Source organism: Capsicum annuum, chromosome 6 (assembly GCF_002878395.1).
Source record: "Capsicum annuum cultivar UCD-10X-F1 chromosome 6, UCD10Xv1.1, whole genome shotgun sequence".
Lineage (NCBI taxonomy): Eukaryota > Viridiplantae > Streptophyta > Magnoliopsida > Solanales > Solanaceae > Capsicum > Capsicum annuum.
In genome coordinates this window covers 194,144,280-194,162,821 of record NC_061116.1, presented here as the reverse complement: position 1 = coordinate 194,162,821, position 18,542 = coordinate 194,144,280, and the positions used below count along the sequence as shown (strand labels likewise).

The window sequence follows — 18,542 nt, the reverse complement described above, 5'->3', positions numbered from 1 at the left end:
CGAAAACACAACACTAAAGAGACTTGGTTGTTTGTTGTTGTGGATTGAAGTTGGCCGTTGGAATTGTTGTTGTTCTTGAAGATTGTTGTTATTGTTATTAGTGTGGTAGTTGTTGTTCTTTAAGTTCTTCACCTTCCTTCATATATTGTTAGAACATAAAGTGAATGATAGATCCTAAAAGGTGAAGGAAAGAAGTGTAAGTAATTGTTAGTCTTAAAAGACCTCCAACCACCAAAAGACTTTGCATCACTTCTCAATCACTTTCCCATGAAACAAGGGTCCATGTTTTAAGGAAAAGTACTACAAAAGTCAAGTCTTGAAATTTGAAACTTGAAAAAAAGGTTCCAAGACTTGTTCTTCCCTCCTTAAAACAAATTCCACCAATCCAAATTAAAATTTGTCCAGACTTGGACTTTGAAAAATAAAAATTGTAGAAACCGCAACCAATACGTGGATGCCACGTCATCAAGTTATTGTTCACGCATCAAATTTTGGCTCAAATTTTAGATTTTTTAGTTTCCTTTTGTTGTTCCTTAGTTTCAATTTTATTGGTTCCACTACTAATTGGCAAACTAGTACTCATCTACTAGATTGTTAGTTAGTCTTTGTGTTCGTTCATTCGTGTTAAGCGTTTGTTGTGTGCTTCTCTCTTTTGTGAATTCGTTGTGTCTTATTGGTTCAAGTCCGTAAACAAATTTTCTTTTGAGTCAACTCAAATAAAAATCTATTCTGGGCAAAAATAGACACGTCCCTCAATCACTCACGAAGTACGAGCCGATTTTCAACACTTGTAAAACCAAGTGTGAGGTAAAAATCGAGAGTGAGAGTGTGGTGAAATATTTTTAAGCTAACAAGTTTGTTTGTTTTGTTGTTCGTTGTTGTCTTTTCTTTTAGGTTCCATGGCTGCCACCAATCTCGATGCCACATTTGACCGCATCACCGACTATATTGAAGGAATGAAATGGCACGTGGAAAGGCTATACCAATTGCTACCTAAACTTATCCCACAAAATCCAACTTTCCTTGTCCAAACACCTTGTAGCGAGAGCTTTGCGAAGGAAGATGTGGGCTACCCTGACCCACACCAAGGTAAAGAGGAGATTGAAACATCTTTGGTACGTGATAGTGAACTTATAGAAAGCGAAACACTTGCTAGTTCCAAATCTGTCTGTGAGATAGATCATGCTCTCTTTAGGTTTAATGTCTTATTTGAAGATGATATAAACACTCCTAATGAACCTAGTGTTGAAAATGATGGTATAGCTTGCCTTGAAGGGTATAGCCGATATGCTAACCCATTATGGTGTGACAACATTTCTCCTAAAGATGGAAATCTCTTCTTGGAAGATGAGAGTACTCTTATATGCAAGGAATGTGTAGTCTCGAAAATGAGTACTCTTGGTAGTACGCTTGGTGAGCATGATGACCAATTTACTCTTAAATGTAGTTCACTACTTGAGCATGTGAACTATTAAGTTGGTCTTTGGGGTTTGTACCTTGAACGTGTGTAGTGTTTATGTACCACAGGTGGGCTTGGATGAGGAGGAGAAAATGCGGTTTTGGGTGACTTTGGATGAGGTGGTGAGAGGCGTGCCTAGTTCTGAGAAGATTGTGGTAGCAGGAGATTTCAATGGGTACATCGGGGCGTTGCCGGGAGGCTTTGGCGATGTGCATGGTGGTTTTGTTTTTGGGGAGAGGAATGATGAGGGAGCAGCTATGTTGGAGTTTACAAGGTCCTTTAGGCTGGTGATGGTGAATTCGAGCTTTTCGAAGAAGGACGATCACCTGATCACCTTCCCAAGCGAGATGGCCAAAACCTAAATTGACTTTTTGCTGCTTAGAAAAGGGAATAGGGTGTTGTGTAAGGATTTTAAGGTTATTCCGAGTGAGAATCTTTCGACCCAACATAGGCTCTTAGTGATGGACTTGGGTATAAAGAAGAATAGGAAGAGAAGGGGCGAGGAAGGTAGACCTAAAATTAAGTGAGGCAGCTTAACGCCGATGAATACGCGGGTGATAGGGGATAAGGTGGCGGGAATGGGGGTGTGGGGGTGTAGGGGGGACGTGGATAATATGTGGGATAGGGTGGCTTGGTGCATCAGGAAGAATGCTAGTGAGGTATTGTGTGTTTCCAAGGGTCGGGTCGGGCATCATTTGGGGGACTGGTGGTAGAATGATGTAGTTAAGAAGAAAGTGGAAACTAAGAAAGGAGCGTATGCTAAGTTAGCTGAGAGTAAGGATGAAGAAGAGAAGCGGGTTAACAGGATTGAGTACAAGTTAGCTAGGAAGGAGGCTAAGTTGGCAGTTATGGTAGCCAAGACTGCAGCTTTTGAGAGCTTGTATGTGGGGTTGTAGGAAAGAGAAGGGGAAAAGAGGTTATTTAAGCTCACTAAGGCTAGGGAGAGAAGGAGCCGGGACCTCGACCAGTTGAAGCGCATTAAGGGAGAGGATGGTAGGGTGTTAGCAGAGGACGGTCACATTAAGAAATGATAGAAGACGTATTTTTATTAGCTTTTGAATGATGAAGGGGATAAAGATATTGTGTTAGGTGAGCTCGAGCACTCTGAGGAGTATCGAGATTTTAGTTATTGTAGGCGTTTTAAGGTGGATGAGGTTAGAGAGGCTGTTTGCAGGATGCGAATGGGTAGGGCGACGGGGCCTGATGAGATCCCTATGGAGTTTTGGAAGTTTTCTGGCGAGGCTGGGTTAAGGTAGTTGACTGATTTGTTTAACAACATCTTCAAGACGGCGAAAATGCCCGAGGCTTGGAGATAAAGTTCTTTGATCCCTCTGTATAAGAACAAGGGTGACATTCAGAATTGCAACAACTATAGGGGTATCAAGTTATTGAGTCACACTATGAAGATTTTGGAGAGATAATTAGAGGTGAGGTTGAGAAGGATAGTGTCTATTTTGGAAAACCAGTTTGGATTTATGCCCGGGCGCTCGACGACGGAGGCAATTCACCTAGTATGGAGGCTGGTGGAACAATATAGGGAGAGGAAGAAAGACCTGCACATGGGGTTTATCGACTTGGAGAAGACATACGACAAAGTCCCTAAAGAGGTCCTTTAGAGGTACTTGGAGGTGAGTGGGGTCCGGTGGCGTATTTCAGATCAATCAAGGACATGTATGATGGAGCTAAAACCCTAGTGAAAATGGCCGGAGGATATTCGGAGCATTTCCCTGTCTTGACAGGGTTACATCAGGGATCTACTCTTAGTTCATTTTTGTTTGCTTTGGTGATGGATGTACTGACGCGGCGTATTCAAGGAGAGGTGCCTTGGTGTATGCTTTTTGCAGATGATGTGGTTTTGATTAACGAGACGCAGAGGGGTGTGGATGATAAATTGGAGGTGTGGAGACAGACCCTTGAGTCCAAAGGGTTCAGAGTGAGTAGGAGCAAGACAAAATATTTGGAATGCAAGTTTAATGACATGAGGTAGGAGGATGAAGTGGTTGAAAGGCTGGATTCTCATGTGGTGTGTAAGAGCGATAGTTTCAAGTATCTCGGGTCCATGATTCAGGGGAACGGTGAGATTGATGAAGATGTCTCCCACCGTATTAGGGCGGGTTGGATGAAGTGGAAGCTCGCATCGGAAGTGTTGTGTGACAAGAAGGTGCCGCCAAAGCTTAAAGGTAAATTCTACAAGATGGCAGTCCGTCCGGCCATGTTATATGGAGTGGAGTGTTGGTCAGTCAAGAACTCCCATATTCAAAAAATGAAGGTGGCGGAAATGCGGATGTTGCGTTGGATATGTGGGTCAACTAAGGGTGATAGAGTTCAGAATGAGACTATCCAAGAGAAGGTTGGAGTGACTTCGATAGAGAACAAGATGCGGTAAGTCCGATTGAGATGGTTCGAACACGTGATGAGGAAAAGCACGGACGCTCTGGTTCGTAGGTGTGAGAGACTAGCTTTGGAGGGTTTTAGGCGGGGTAGGGGTAGGCCGAACAAGTACTGGAGAGAGGTGATTAGGCGGGATATGGAGTAGTTACAGCTTACTGAGGACATGACCCTAGATAGGAGGATCTGGAGGTCGTGAATTAGGATAGAAGGCTAGTGTCAGTTTGGGTCGCCATTGTAGGGTATTACTTGGGGGGTGTACTATTTATTGCTATGTCATCCTGTTTCATGCTCTATTACGAAGTTGTTTACTCTTCCATGTCTAATATTATCTTTGAGTGTCGCATTCATGTTATGCCGTATTGTTTCATACTTTATTATTATGGATTTGATTATTATTCATTGTCTTGAGACGGGGGTCTATCGAAAACAACCTTTCTACTTCTTCAGAGGTAGTGGTATGGACTGCGTACATCTTACCCTTCCCAGCCCCTACTATGTGGGAATATACTGGGTTTGTTGTTGTTGTTGTTACTTGAGCATGTGAATAGTGTGCTTAAAAATTCTCAAGTTAGTGATGATGTTTATAGAATTGATCTTGATAATGCATATGACTCTTTGAACATCTTGTGTGGTAAAAACATTGCAATTTGTTTTGTTGATAGAGACTATGTGTATGAAAATATTTTTGTATGTGAATGTAGGAGTGACATTCTAGGGGAAGGAAGGGATAGCCTCGGCTAATTTTTCCATTTGATCCAGCACCCTCTTGGAATGTGGAAATCTCTACACTCCCCACTTAATGATTGGTCAAGACGACAAGCAATGTTTGGTTGTGGGTGCTAATAAAGGAAGACAAAGTTCTTTCTTATCTCTTTTTGTGGATAATGACCGCTTCCTTTGTGTCTTTTTTACTAAGCTTTTATATTCAACACAAAGGACCCGTGGATATACTCCAAGTTTGTCCCCCCTCGGCATGGAATGTGATATGTGTATTTTGCTAACCCTAACCCTTCATATTTTGAGGATGTGTGCTTGTTGTCTTCTCTTGATTTTGTAAGGTACGAATTCGAGGTCGAATCCTTTTTAAGAAGGGGAGGATGATACAAGTACGACCACGAGGATGGATGTGAATGAGTGCGTAATGAATCCGTCCAAGAAAGTGCACAAGTGAAGTGTAAAAGAGGGCCTAAATACACCAAAATCAGCCCACTTCTTGCACTTGATGGGCACCTCACCCTTGAGGGATATTATGGACATTTCACACTATTTTGTAATATCTATAAATAAAACCTTTTAGGATTTCATTCATTAGACTTTGATGATAATGAATGTTGTATAATATTGAAAGATAAGTCCTCTCTCCTTGAGGCACAAATCCGAAACTTGTAACTAGGGTGGAATCACTCGTGTTTCATTCTTGCTTAGAGCGTTGGGTGCTAGAGCAGGTTGAGGTCTCTTTTGTGCTCACCGAAGAGAGTAAGTGTTCCTATTATCATTGTATTAAGGGTCTAGGTGATTGAATACACTTAAGTTCTTAGTTCATGAGATAGTATATGTCACTCTAACTATCCTTTCTATTCTTGTAATCTTGAAATATTTGTATCTCGTATTGTACCCGTTTGTGTTGTTGTTATTCCCATTATTAAGTTCATCTTGTTCTTCATCTTCTTGTTGTTAATCATAGTTTGGGTTGGTTGATTTGGTGTTGAAAACACCCCTTTCTATCTCGTTATTATGTAGTTGTAGAGAATCCGAGAGAGGTCTCCATTTAGTCCACGACTTGTTGTGATTTGTGGACTATTTGGAATATGTTTCGTGTTTCCATTGTCATTCTCGTATCATTATGTATATGAGTTGAAATAACAACTTATTTCGACATGTGATTTTGAAGTATTTGACTCGGCATTGAAACTTCTCTTGTCTTTAACTCAATGTTAGAATTCCGTCAATACTTAAATCGTCAAAGTATTTTCAAATTTCATCGAAGGAGAGAAACTTTTGGGGTTTCATTAGAATTTTGCTTGAGGGAAAAATTGTGAATTTGTAATTCCCGAAATTGAAGGGTTGAAATTGAGTTTTTGGATGAGCAGATTGTGAACTATGAAAGAGATATTGAGCCCACGACGTTGGTGCTTTGCAGATTTTTGTGATTTGACTTTGAAGAGGATGATATTGAAGTGAAATTTAGTAAGCATAAGAAACCGAAGAAAGACTGATTAGTCAAGCAACAATGGCTTGTTCAATGAGAATCTTCAATCAAACAAGTTTTAACGCATAGAGGTAACATCTTTATTTTGTAGTGGCAATTTAGTTTGATCTGCAGATTTATTTTTCGATACATCATATTGAAAGATCTAAGCGTACAAATTTATTTAATAAAAGATAATTTAGTGTTTTTCATCCATCTTCGTTCATAAAAGATGAACTTTTTTTAAAATTGATTGCTTTTTTCTTCGCTTTACGTTTCGATGTGCCATAAGATTAAAAAATACATTTATTTAATCCTAATAAGTAATTGAAAAATTATTAAAACCAATTTTAGTAATTAAATTTTAGCATTATGTAAAACCAATTTTAATATCTCGACCCAATTCTTCTCCCACTTAAACAACCATACTAATAAAATAAAACCTTTAATAATTACTTCATCAAATCCCCTTGTCCAAAAAATATTAGAAAAGACCATTTTCGTAATTTAACTTTTCTATTTTTAAGAGGTTTCAAAATATTTGATTTTGCATAAAACTTTCATAATTTTCAAAATATGAATTTATTAAGCTGTTCATGCTTTAACTTCATTTGATTGAATATTTCTTCTTTTTTCAAACACTACTTTTAAGTCAAATTAATAATTTAAACTCGATATTTAATATTAATCGGACATAGTCAAATAAAATATGGAGATAATGAAGAACAAAGTAAAAAGATGGCGTAAAACACTCACATCCACTAAAATATTTCTATTTTATATAGTATGGTCCTATTTTTCCTTTTTAATATGTGGCCAGGGTGAAGTGCCACAATTTTCAATGAGTTATACAGCTATAAAATTGACAAAGAAAAAGGTTGAAATTATTTTGCTGAACATTATCCACGCGCTCTTCTCACGCGAATCCCATTAATTTGGAACCCTATTCTTCCTCTGCCACAAAATTCAGATAAGTCTTTTGTTATTTATGTTGTGTCATTATCCTGATAACGATGCTTTACGGTTCATTTGACTTAAACTAATTATTTACTATTCCTTCCATCTTAGTTTATGCGAGATAATTAATTTAGAACGAGGTTTAAAAAAAGAAAAAAAAATCTATAATCTAAAATAAATTTTGTATGATTGTAAATTATTTTAATATAGGTAAAATTGATATTTTAAAGTTAAATAGCTACTTACTAAAAATGAAAATGTATCATTCTTTTTTAAATTGATTAAAAGGAAAAATGAGTCATATAGATAGATGAAGTGATGAATAAAAAAAGTAAAGTAAAATTTTAAATTAATTTAGTCCTATATTAATAATATATTTTAAAAAAATATATGACAGTTGGAGTTGATGATGACTAACGATGATGGTTGTGGTTGTCGATCAACGTAATAACTAGTGGTGATGTTGACTTTAGAATGATAATTAACCGTGAATGTTGATTTGTAGTGATTGATAATGATAATGGATGATAATAATAACTAAATAATGATAGTAAATAGTGATGTTAGTTGACGATATATGGTGATGATTGATTGTGGTGACTGTCATTAATAATTATTGATTAGCAGTAATGATCGTAAAGATAGCTAATAATACTAACAAATGAGTTTGATAATAAGTGGTGATTGTTAGAATTGATAATGATGATTGTAGGTGATAGATGTATGCTGATAGTTGATAATGATGGACAATAAATTAGAGATGAAAATGAATGGACTGCAAATGAACCACACGTCATCGTTCATATAGAAATCTTTGAATAAATATTTTAATTATATTAAATTTTTATTATAGATCTTAATCATTCAAATTCATAAGGTGATAGAAAGATTATTATAAAAATAAATATGCTTAATAATTAAGATTTAAATTTTAAAAATAAATAAACTGTAATAACTAAAATTTATTACTTATTTTTTCCCCTCACCAAAGTTCAATTCAGTAAGTGATTTTTTTTTGCTTAGAAGATAAAACGGGGAAAATGGGAAAGGTTTTTATTTGGTTGAGCGTGCATCCACGCGCTCCTTCCTTACGCTTTGGTTTTGGTTACACAGTGTAGACCTCAAAATAATACTTAACTTAGTATTTCTTAATTTAGAATTTTAGACTCTTTCTATTCATATCAAAATAAATAATTTAGTACTCCTTTAACTTATTGTATGTGATACTATTTGGTTTAACACACTATTTAATTATTTTTTTATAAAGTTTATGACGTAAAATAATTTTTATAAAATTTATTACGTAAAATAATTTTATATTTGTCTAGTTATAGTTTTTTGATTAAGAACAAAAAAGAATTTTAAATTAAATTATTTTATTAATAATATTTTTTAATTAGAAAAAAATATCATATAAAATGTGAAAGTGAAAACACACTGCGTTTGACCATGATTTTCCAATTCCAATTCCGAAAAATTATTTAGAAAAGTGAACTTTTTTCACTCATACTTCTCTCACAAAATTTCAAAAACAACTTTAAATTTATATTCATGGTCTAATATAACTTCAACTTCGACTTCAACTCCGGAAAAAAGTAATCTTCATGACCAAATGAGGCTTTAGTCTCTCGCTTTTAATTAAAAATTTTAAATCTGAATTAAGAGATTAAAATATTCTATTAATCCCTATAATTTATAAATAATTATTTTCAATTAAATAATATTTTTACTTGTTTAAGTGATTCTCGATATAGAATAATGAATATACTCTCTTTCGGATCCTTTTTATAGCATTATATTAATTGTTATTTTAAGAAACATTTTACACTTCAGGATTTACATTAATTACTCAATTTATTTTTAAAATTAACACAGCAAATATCATAAAATAATAGTATAATGTGTATAGCTTAATAAAAAGTTAATGAATATTTAACAATCACATAACAAAAATTATGAAGTTTTAAGTAATATTTTTAGATAATATTCGTTTTGTTAATTACATCAACTCTTGTTAAGATGGAGAATACTTATCAACTATATATCTTTCTCTATAGAACTCAATAACATATACCATTTAGGCCATCAAAAAATATGTTGTAGTGAATAGGATTGTTTTTTTTTTTAATTAAAAGTTTTGAATTTAAGTTTCACAAAATTTCTTTTTAATAAAAAGTATTTTCTCCAAGTGAATTATATCTGAAATAAATTTAGGTTAGTGGGACTTTAACGCGAATACAAAATACTGAATGAAAAATAATAATAATAGAAAAAAACATATACCTACCATGTCGCTATACCCACACACAACAAATATGTACACAAAAGATCCTTCTAGTCTTCTTCTTTACCTCACTTTTAATTTTTTTCCAAAATTAAAAAAACACCACAAAATTCACCTGAAAAAAGTAAATAAAAAACTTTTCCCGGAAAAATTTCACCGATGCAACGTGGAGCTACCGGCACCGGAGCCGGAGGAGGACTTTCCCGTTTCCGTTCAGCTCCGGCGACATGGTTAGAAGCACTACTTGAATCCGACGATACTGAGAACGAAACCGAAGTAGTACTTAATCCTTCTTCTCCCATTTTACATACACCCAATAAACCACCACCGCACCCATCAAGTACTCACAAGTTACCGGAGCTTAAAATGGATCCGGGTTTGTTTGAATCCGTTGGTGGTAGTACTAGTAGTAGTTTTCTAAGGCAGAATAGTTCACCGGCGGAGTTTCTGGCGCAAATTAGCTCTGATGCTGGTGGTTATTTTTCAAGTTATGGGATTCCGTCTAGTTTGGAGTATCTTTCTCCCTCTGTTGATGTTTCTCAGTCTGTTAAGCGAGGTCGAGAGGGTAATTCGGAAAGTTCTCCCAGAAAATTGAAGTCCCAGTTGGTTAGTATACCGTTTTTGTGTGTGTGTGTGTGTGTGTTGGTTAGGGGTGGGGGTGGGGGTAGGGGGTGACTTGAACCAATGATCTCTGTTTGTTTTTTTCAAGGATTTATGGTAATCATTTTGGATTTTAGTTCATTTAATGAGTTGGCATAGCTGGTAAAGTTGTTGGCATTTATGTACTACTAGGTTATGGGTTTAAGCTGTGGAAATCATTTCTTGCGGAAATACAGGGCTCCTATCGGAAGCTTTAGTGCACCGGGGTGCACCGGGCTGCCCTTTTAATGAAGCTTTAGTGCACCGGGCTGCCCTTTTAATGAGTTCTGTCTAAGAGCTAATATTTGTTTTGATCCTCCTGGGTTTTCCTGTATCTCTTGCTGCATTTAATGAATTCTTAGCATACTGTACTACCTTGCTTTCCTAAAGTGAGCTTGAAATATTTTTATGTCACAGATTATCACCTTACCCAAAAGTTTGAACTTTTAACTTTTCTTCCCGGGAACGAGGTGGGGTGGCGTGGGGGGGGGGTTAGGGTGTTGACTTGAACTGATGGTCTCTGTCTGTTTTCCAAGAATTTATGCTAGTCATTTGGATTTTAGTTCATTTAGTGAGTTCTATTGAAGAGCTAATATTTGTTTTGATCTTTTTGTGTTTTCCTACTACTTTTGCTAGCAATTCCTTGCTATTTCCATGTATAAGATGCTTAGCTTGAAACGTTTTGATGTCAAAGTTAATTTCAACCTTGAAAGTTGTGTTTTTTACTTGTAAATGTTTGTTAATTATCATACCCAATGTGGTCTCATTTATCCTACCATGTTAATAGTTGTAGTATTACTCCAGTTGCGTCTTGTTCTCCCATTTATAATATTATTTCTCACTTTTTGTACTTTGATTATCATATTTTTTTTATAGTTACTGTGCAGTATGCTATATGATGCTTTCTGTAGTTATGGCTTCTTCATTTATGTTATTTTCTTTGCCGAACTGCTTTTATTTCATCTGGCCGAGGTTCTATCGGAAACAACCTATCTACCTCAAGGGTGCAGGTAAAGTTTGCATAACCCCCCAACCCCCCTCACCCCCACCCCACCCCTCACCCCCAAAAAAAAAGAAAAAAAATTGTGGGATTACACTAGATGTGTTGTTCTTGTTTGTAAAGTAACAGTGTCTTGAATATTCATCTCATCTGAGATGGAGTACATGACTTGACTTTCCTTAAAAAGATTTGTCTACCCTTTGTATTTTGTTTTATGTTGAGATTGTTGAAAAGCTTATTTTCCTTGTGGAAGTAAGATCATCTTTCTACTTGGAGGAAAATGTTCCTAGGTTTCTGAAATAAGTACAGATGATTGTGTTGTCTGAACCTATGTGTAATCTGTCGGGGAGTCTGACATATATGGTCTTTCTATATGTTTCTTTTTCTTTTTATTATTTTTGTTTGGATTGATCTTCAAGTCTATTGGTTGTTGTACAAATATAACCAATGCTGAAAGATCATCATATAGGGATAATAAAGTTGGTTCCTTATTTTTTTTTAAAAAAGGCAGCCTGCTGCACCAAAGCTCCCGCTATGCGCAGGGTGAACTGTGTGCGTAAACTCTGAAGCAAATTTATCTAATGTGTGTATGATCTGAATTTCTTTTTCCCTCTTGAAACTCTATCTTTATTAATTAATATTTACGTATGCTTGTTTGTGTTGGGGGGTGTAGAAGGGAGAGCCAAGTGGGCAGTTACATGGTTCTGGTGGGTCACTGGATGCTGAAATGGAGAAGCTCATGGATGATTTAGTGCCTTGTAAGGTTCGAGCAAAGCGTGGTTGTGCTACCCATCCTCGCAGCATCGCGGAGCGGGTAAAGCATTTTCCCACTTCTCTTTTTGCTTGTAATTACCTGTGTTTATAGGCAATTTAAGTTGACCAATCATTAGTCTAATAAGGTTGCGCTTGTATTTCTCTTGTGCAAGGTTCGTCGAACGCGTATAAGTGACCGTATTAGGAAACTTCAGGAACTGGTGCCAAATATGGACAAGGTAAGTTATTTAAGGGAGCTCCTTGTGCATCTTTTGAAGTTACTCATAATAGTAATAGTAATTTCATAAGGGCTTTGACGTGTGCTAGTTTGAGGGATTTAGCACATGTTATTTTCACACTTCTATCATGTCTCCCTCTACAGGAAAAATGATGAACGAGACACCCACCTTTAATCTCAAATTGATAATCAACTTCTTTATGACATCAATGGTCCTAATGGGTGAGTCTACCGAATGCATGAAGAAAAGTAGCTATGAAGAACAAAACCTATATTTTATGGCACTTAAATCCAATTTTGCTGACAGCTGATTCTATCTATATAACATTATTCAATCTTAAAGATGATTTTAGAAAATTCTAAGAACTAATCGTCCAAGTTGTAGCCATACTTAAATGGCCAACGTTCTTGTAATACCAGTGGTTCCCTCCCATTACTCAATGTAATACTCATTACTCACCATTTGAGAGATAAGTTCTTACCTATTCGCATAAGTTCAACCATCATTAGAATTGATCTGATCTTTTGAAATTGTAAGGAATAAGATAAATTCTGTTTATCCTCGTTGAATGCCTCCTTTGCTTATGCTAATCCATTTGTGACGAACTCACAATAGCCATTTAACATAAAAAACTGAGTTTTTGCTAAACGAAGCTCCAGTCTCGATTTTGTCAAATCTCAACCTTCTTGTTGCCTGTTGAAGTAAAGGACAGATGTTAGGCAAACTAGATAAGATTGAATGGTTAGATATGTTAGAAGATTGAATTCTCAAAAAAAAAAAAAAGATACGTTAGAAGATTACTACAACCTCTCTACCTCTTTTGAGGTAGTGGTATGGACTGCGTACACTCTACCCTCCCTAGACCCCACTATGTGGGAATATACTGGGTTTGTTGTTGTTGTTGTTGATGTTAGAAGATTACTCCAAGTTGTTTGATATGTTAGATATGTTCTGTGACAGGATGAACATGTCGGGAATGCCAAAAAGTACGGTCAGAATATCATTCCAAAGGAAGTATTTTGGTCAAACATCCATTACGATGTAGGATAAAATGAAAGCCATATTTAAGAAACAATACATTCTCACACTTCAAAAATCCTACCAATAGATCAATTGCTTAACCTTTGGCAATCAACAAACAACAAACAAACCTAGTGTGTTCCCACAAAGTGTGGTCTGGGGAGGGTAAGATGTGCGCAGTCCATACCGCTACCTCCGAAGAATTAGAGAGATTGTTTCCGATAGACCCTCGGCTCAAGATAAAGAATAGTAAACAAGGTTGTAATGAAACAAGCAGCAGGATGAATGACATAATAGAAATAAGGAATAAAATAACAAAAATAGAAATCATAGAAAATGCGAGATAAGAGAAATAAGAGCACTACGAAATAAGGACTAAGAAATAGGAAACCCACCAAGTAGGAACATACACACAGAGACCAAAGACACCCACCACACCCAAACCTTTGGCAATGACCACTAATATCACAAAGTATGTCTTGACTCTTGATTCCCTGATCAATTAATCTAAGTCTTGGATTAAGAATCCATATATGTTATTGTTTCTAGGTATATAGATGAGTCTTTACTTTGTAAAAAATGAGTTTTATCTCCCTTGTCAAAAAAAAAAGAGTTTTTATCTAATGGATCAAGTGAACTTAAGCAATGACCACTAATATCACCAAGTACATCTTGATTTGATCTATAATTTAAATCTGGATTAAAGAATCCATAAATGTTTATTCTAAGTGTATAAATGAGTCTTTACCTACTCTAACAAAGGAATGAATTCTTATCATAGTAAGAGCAAAGAGAGCATTCGCCTGCTTCTTCATAGAATGCACACCAAATGTCTCTTTCCGCCTGAATGCAGACCAAAATATTTTAGATTTTGAGAAGTAATTTAGAATGTTCTTCCATTGACGGGCATTTAAGATTGAAGGATATGATAGCTTAGATTTTACTTCACAACATATCTTAAGAGTTTGAGTAGTACAACACCCCCTCTTTATTATCTCTTATCTTTCTCATTCTTCTCTCTTTTTACCTTTGGCTCCCTCTCTCTCTCTCTCTGTTCCACCTTTTCGCTGGTATATCATTTGTCGAGCCTGCACCATTGAACTTCTTTTAGACCTCAATATTAATTTGGCTGATGTCCTGATTTATCCCTAATTTTTATGTCATGTCTATGGGATCCTTAATGTTTGACTTCACTAAGAAACAGTGCCTTGTTCATTTTGGATATTTTGTGCTGGCCAAGATGTCATATATGTGCTTAATGAGGATCAGCAGTTTAGAAGGTACAGAACAAAGAAGAAAAGCTATCTTACAATTATGTGGTGTTTTATGGGTGGTAAAATTGATTTTCTTCTATTAATAATGAAATGGTAAAACTAAGGTTTGTTATAAAAAGATGATAAATCTCGGCTGATTTGGGGTGAAACAGAAAGAATCTCAATACTTGCACCACTTTACAGTGAGCGTAGCTGCAAATAGATTGACTGATTTATCGCTAGTTGTCTGTGCTGTTCTTATTGTACACAGTAAATTCATGACTGACATTGAGTTTTTCCATCCACAGCAAACCAACACAGCCGACATGTTGGAAGAAGCAGTCGAATACGTGAAGTTTCTGCAGAGGCAGATTCAGGTAATTCATGAAGTCACTCCAGTGATTGTGTATTCCAAAACTCACTGGCAAGGAAGTAAGACAAAAAGAAAAATAACTTGGACAGAAAGAAATTAAAGGAAGTTAGTAAGACAAAAAGAAAAACTTGAACAGAAAGAAATTAAGTGGCTTACTCAAATGTTTGCTGTTGATAACCTCAAAACAACAACCATTTGGCTCCTTGCTTCTGTACATTAGCAGAAAAAGTGAGTCAACACTGGCCTGTGCAGTTTCTTATCTGGTGGCTTTTATCCTCTTTCAATTCTGCAAAGAAATTGCTTCCAGTTTCTGATTAATTACATTCAAGTTATTACTTTGTGAGGTCTTCCAATATAGTTATGTCACCTGATTTGATTAATGGTAGTTGCTGGTCTAATGAAGCGTGTACTTAAAAGACATTGCACTGGTTTGTCACAATTCTATACAAGGTTGGGTTTCATTTTGGAAATCTAATCCTGCAGGAACTTACGGAGCATCAGAAGAAATGCACGTGCTCAATGAAAGATCAATAATGGGAAGAAGAGAGTTCCTGTAGAGTATATAGGCAATAGTTTGCTTAGATGCATGCGGTTTAGATATGGTAATTCACTCCTCTATATCCTATTCTTCTTCATGTGTAGATATTAATGGAAATTCGCAGGAGCTTTGCTACTTGAGATTCCAGAATCCGCTTCGGCTTTTTATTATTAAATTTAGGTTGTACTCTTTTCTGGTGTAGTTGTATTATGTTGTATATGTAGTGTCAATTTGCTTAATAGTCAAATTTCTGCAGCAGAAAACTTCACTTTCTGAAGATGTAATCATGATTTGCAGACCTGTCATGTTGAAAGCAAAGTCAAATCAATAAATATTAATGGATCTGTTTGAAGTTTAATAGTTGGATCTCTTGGAAAGGCAATATGTTTTGGATTTTTTACTGTGAGACTTATACTTTTATCTATTTTTCTTTTCATGTTAACAGGTTGAGGTATTTTGTACTTTTAGGAATTAGCGTTCGGATAACGGCCTAGACTCTCTAACGGCTCTCTCTCTCACTAGACTCTCTCTCTCACTAGACTCTCTATCTCGGTCCACGGCCTTCGGCGCCGTCGCCGACCGTCGGCGCCGACCCGACCCGACCACCGGTCCCCGGCGTCGACCTCCGTCGCCGGTCTCCGGCTTCGTCGCCGGTCTCCGTCGCCGGTCTCTGGCTCCGTCGCCGTCGTCGACCTACGGCGCCGACCCTACCGCCGGTCACCGCCGTACCCTCTCTCTCCCGCGCCTCGGCCCTCCGGCGCCGACCCGACCGCCGGTCACCGACGCTGACCGCCGGACCTGACCGCTGGTCATCTGGCTCCGTCGCCGAGATCCGGTTCCCCCCTGCCGTACCCCCCCCCCCCCCCCCCTCTGTCCAGCCCCCCCCCTCCGCCGGCGCCGTACAACAGGGCAGCAGCTGTAGCTCGGTCTTCAGCCGGCAGCCGCGGATCCATCTCAGTAGCGATCCCCCGGCAGCAGGTCCACGCGGGGCTTGGTTGCCGGCTTGGTCTACAAGTGAAATCTGGTGACTTCTAACCTTTGCTTATTTCATTCTTCATTCTGCATTCTTTCATTCTTCGTATTATACTAGTAATTGAGTATAGTTTGGTTGCTGGAATAGTTCCTTGAATTGGTGTGAGCCTTGTATTAATTGCTGCTGCTTTACTATTACCATCGTTTATGTCTTTATATCTTTATATTATCTTTATATTCTCTTATACTTTCGCCTAGTTGTGGCTGTGGGCAGTAATGGGTGGATAGGGTCATGTCCGAGGGGGTTGGGGCGGGGGGCAGTGGTGGGGGCGGGGGATGAGGAAAGGGCGGGAGTGGGAGGGAGGCCAAGGTTTGGCCGCGGGGAAAGTAGTGGAGGGCGTGCGGGTAGTGAAGGTAGGCTGAGGGTTGGGTCTTGGAATATAGGGACCCTGCAGGGCAAGTCCATAGAGCTTGTGAAGACCCTTAGGAAGAGAAGGATCAATATTGCGTGTGTTCAGGAGACCAAGTGGGTAGGGTCTAAGGCTAGGGATGTGGATGGTTACAAGCTGTGGTACTCTGGGAGCGAGAGGCATCGGAATGGAGTTGGCATCTTAGTGGATGAAGAGCTTAGAGGTCAGGTAGTAGAGGTGAAGAGGATCAATGATAGGTTGATGACTATTAAGTTGGTCATTCGGGGGTTTACCCTGAACGTGTGTAGTGCCTATGCACCGCAAGTGGGATTGGAGGGGGAGGAGAAGATGCGGTTTTGGGAGGCCTTGGAGGAGGTGGTGAGAGGCGTGCCAAGCTCGGAGAAGATTGTTGTAGCAGGAGATTTCAACGGGCACATCAGGGCGCTACCGGGAGGCTTTGGTGATGTGCATGGTGGTTTTGGTTTTGGGGAGAGAAATGAGGACGGGGCTACCCTACTGGAGTTTGCGAGGTCCTTTGGGCTGGTGGTGGTGAACTCGGGCTTCCCGAAGAAGGACGAGCACCTGATCACCTTTCGGAGCGCGGTAGCCAGGACCCAGATTGACTTTGTGTTGCTTAGGAAAAGGGATAGGGCGTGGTGTAAGGATTGTAAGGTCATCCCGAGTGAGAACCTTTCGACCCAACATAGGCTCTTGGTTATGGATTTGGGTATAAAGAAGAATAGAAAGAAGAGAAGTAGGGAGTGTAGACCTAGAATTAAGTGGGGCGGCTTGACGCCAGTGAAGGCGTGGGAGATAAGGGAGAAGTTGGCAGGAATGGGGGTGTGGGAGTGTAGGGGAGACGTGGATAGTATGTGGGATAGGGCGCGGCTAGGTGCATCAGGGAGAATGCGAGTGAGGTGTTGGGGGTTTCTAGGGGCCGGGCCGGGCACCATCAGGGGGATTGGTGGTGGAATGAAGAGGTGGAGAAGAAAGTGGGGACCAAGAAAGGGGCGTATGCCAAGTTGGTGGAGAGTAAGGACGAAGAGGAGAAACGGGTAAACAGGAAAGAGTACAAGCTAGCGAGGAAGGAGGCTAAGTCAGCAGTCACGGCAGCTAAGACGGCCGCCTTTGAGAGCCTGTATGTAGGGTTACAGGGGAAGGGAGGGGAGAAAAAGTTGTTTAGACTCGCTAAGGCTAGGGAGAGGAAGGGTCGTGACCTCGATCAGGTGAGGTGCATTAAGGGGGAGGACGGTAGAGTGTTGGTGGAAGACGGCCACATTAAGAATAGATGGCAGTCGTACTTTCATAGGCTCTTGAATGACGAAGGGGATAGAGCTATTGTGTTAGGGGAACTGGAGCACTCAGAGGAGTGTCGGGATTTTAGCTATTGTAGACGTTTTAAGGTAGAAGAGGTTAGACAGGCTGTTCGCAGAATGTGAAGGGGTAGGGCGACGGGGCCGGATGAGATACCGGCCGAGTTTTGGAAGTTCGTTGGAGAGGCTGGTCTGAGGTGGTTGACGGGATTGTTTAATGAAATCTTCAAGACGGCAAAGATGCCCGAGGCTTGGAGGTGGAGCACCATGATACCTCTCTATAAGAATAAGGGGGACATCCAGAGTTGCAACAACTATAGGGGTATTAAGTTATTGAGTCACTCTATGAAAATCTGGGAGAGAGTGGTCGAGGTGAGGCTGAGACGGATAGTGTCTATTTCAGAAAACCAGTTTGGATTTATGCCTGGCCGCTCGACGACGGAGGCAATTCACCTGGTACGGAGGTTGGTGGAACAGTATAGGGAGAGGAAGAAGGACCTACACATGGTGTTTATCGACCTGGAGAAGGCCTACGACAAAGTCCCTAGGGAGGTGCTTTGGAGATGCTTGGAGGTGAGGGGAGTACCGCTGGCATATATCAGAGCAATCAAGGATATGTATGATGGAGCGAAAACTAAGGTGAGGACGGCGGGAGGAGACTCAGAACATTTCACGGTCCGGACAGGGTTGCATCAGGGATCTACTCTTAGTCCCTTTTTGTTTGCAGTGGTAATGGATGTGTTGACACGGCGT

The 18,542-nt window shown here is 38.9% G+C and overlaps 3 protein-coding genes across 4 annotated transcripts; all 3 read left to right on the top strand.

Annotated features, from left to right (window-relative positions):
• The first annotated feature begins 899 nt into the window (after positions 1-899).
• LOC124899580 lies at positions 900-1,821 on the top strand. The gene is made up of 2 exons (XM_047414495.1): positions 900-1,064; positions 1,528-1,821. Exons 1-2 carry the CDS (start codon positions 900-902, stop codon positions 1,819-1,821), a joined length of 459 nt encoding a protein of 152 aa, XP_047270451.1.
• Positions 1,822-9,293: 7,472 nt separating this feature from the next.
• Positions 9,294-15,452, top strand: LOC107855876 (transcription factor bHLH81). Of its 2 annotated transcripts, XR_001670382.2 has the most exons (6): positions 9,307-9,885; positions 11,592-11,732; positions 11,845-11,910; positions 12,054-12,131; positions 14,492-14,560; positions 15,040-15,090. XR_001670382.2 is itself a non-coding variant. In XM_016700885.2 (5 exons), exons 1-5 carry the CDS (start codon positions 9,439-9,441, stop codon positions 15,088-15,090), a joined length of 774 nt encoding a protein of 257 aa, XP_016556371.1. In that variant the 5' UTR covers positions 9,294-9,438; the 3' UTR covers positions 15,091-15,452. The 2 variants fall into 2 exon arrangements, 1 of the variants encoding a protein (XP_016556371.1); XM_016700885.2 differs by lacking the exon at positions 12,054-12,131 and having other exon boundaries at positions 9,294-9,885; positions 15,040-15,452.
• On the top strand, positions 15,143-16,122 carry LOC124899579 (pectinesterase inhibitor 10-like). The gene is made up of 4 exons (XM_047414494.1): positions 15,143-15,158; positions 15,319-15,374; positions 15,540-15,545; positions 15,634-16,122. The coding sequence occupies exons 1-4, from the start codon at positions 15,143-15,145 to the stop codon at positions 16,120-16,122; spliced, it is 567 nt and encodes a 188-aa protein (XP_047270450.1).
• Positions 16,123-18,542: the final 2,420 nt, after the last annotated feature.

Excerpts from the sequence above, each read along its gene's own strand:
- LOC124899580 (XM_047414495.1), top strand. The coding sequence starts at position 900 with ATGGCTGCCACCAATCTCGATGCCACATTTGACCGCATCACCGACTAT. Across the intron at positions 1,065-1,527 it reads AGAGCTTTGCGAAGGAAGAT|GTGGGCTTGGATGAGGAGGA; the intron begins GTGGGCTACCCT and ends TATGTACCACAG.
- LOC107855876 (XM_016700885.2), top strand. The coding sequence starts at position 9,439 with ATGCAACGTGGAGCTACCGGCACCGGAGCCGGAGGAGGACTTTCCCGT. Across the intron at positions 11,911-14,491 it reads TGGTGCCAAATATGGACAAG|CAAACCAACACAGCCGACAT; the intron begins GTAAGTTATTTA and ends TTCCATCCACAG. Across the intron at positions 14,561-15,039 it reads TTCTGCAGAGGCAGATTCAG|GAACTTACGGAGCATCAGAA; the intron begins GTAATTCATGAA and ends CTAATCCTGCAG.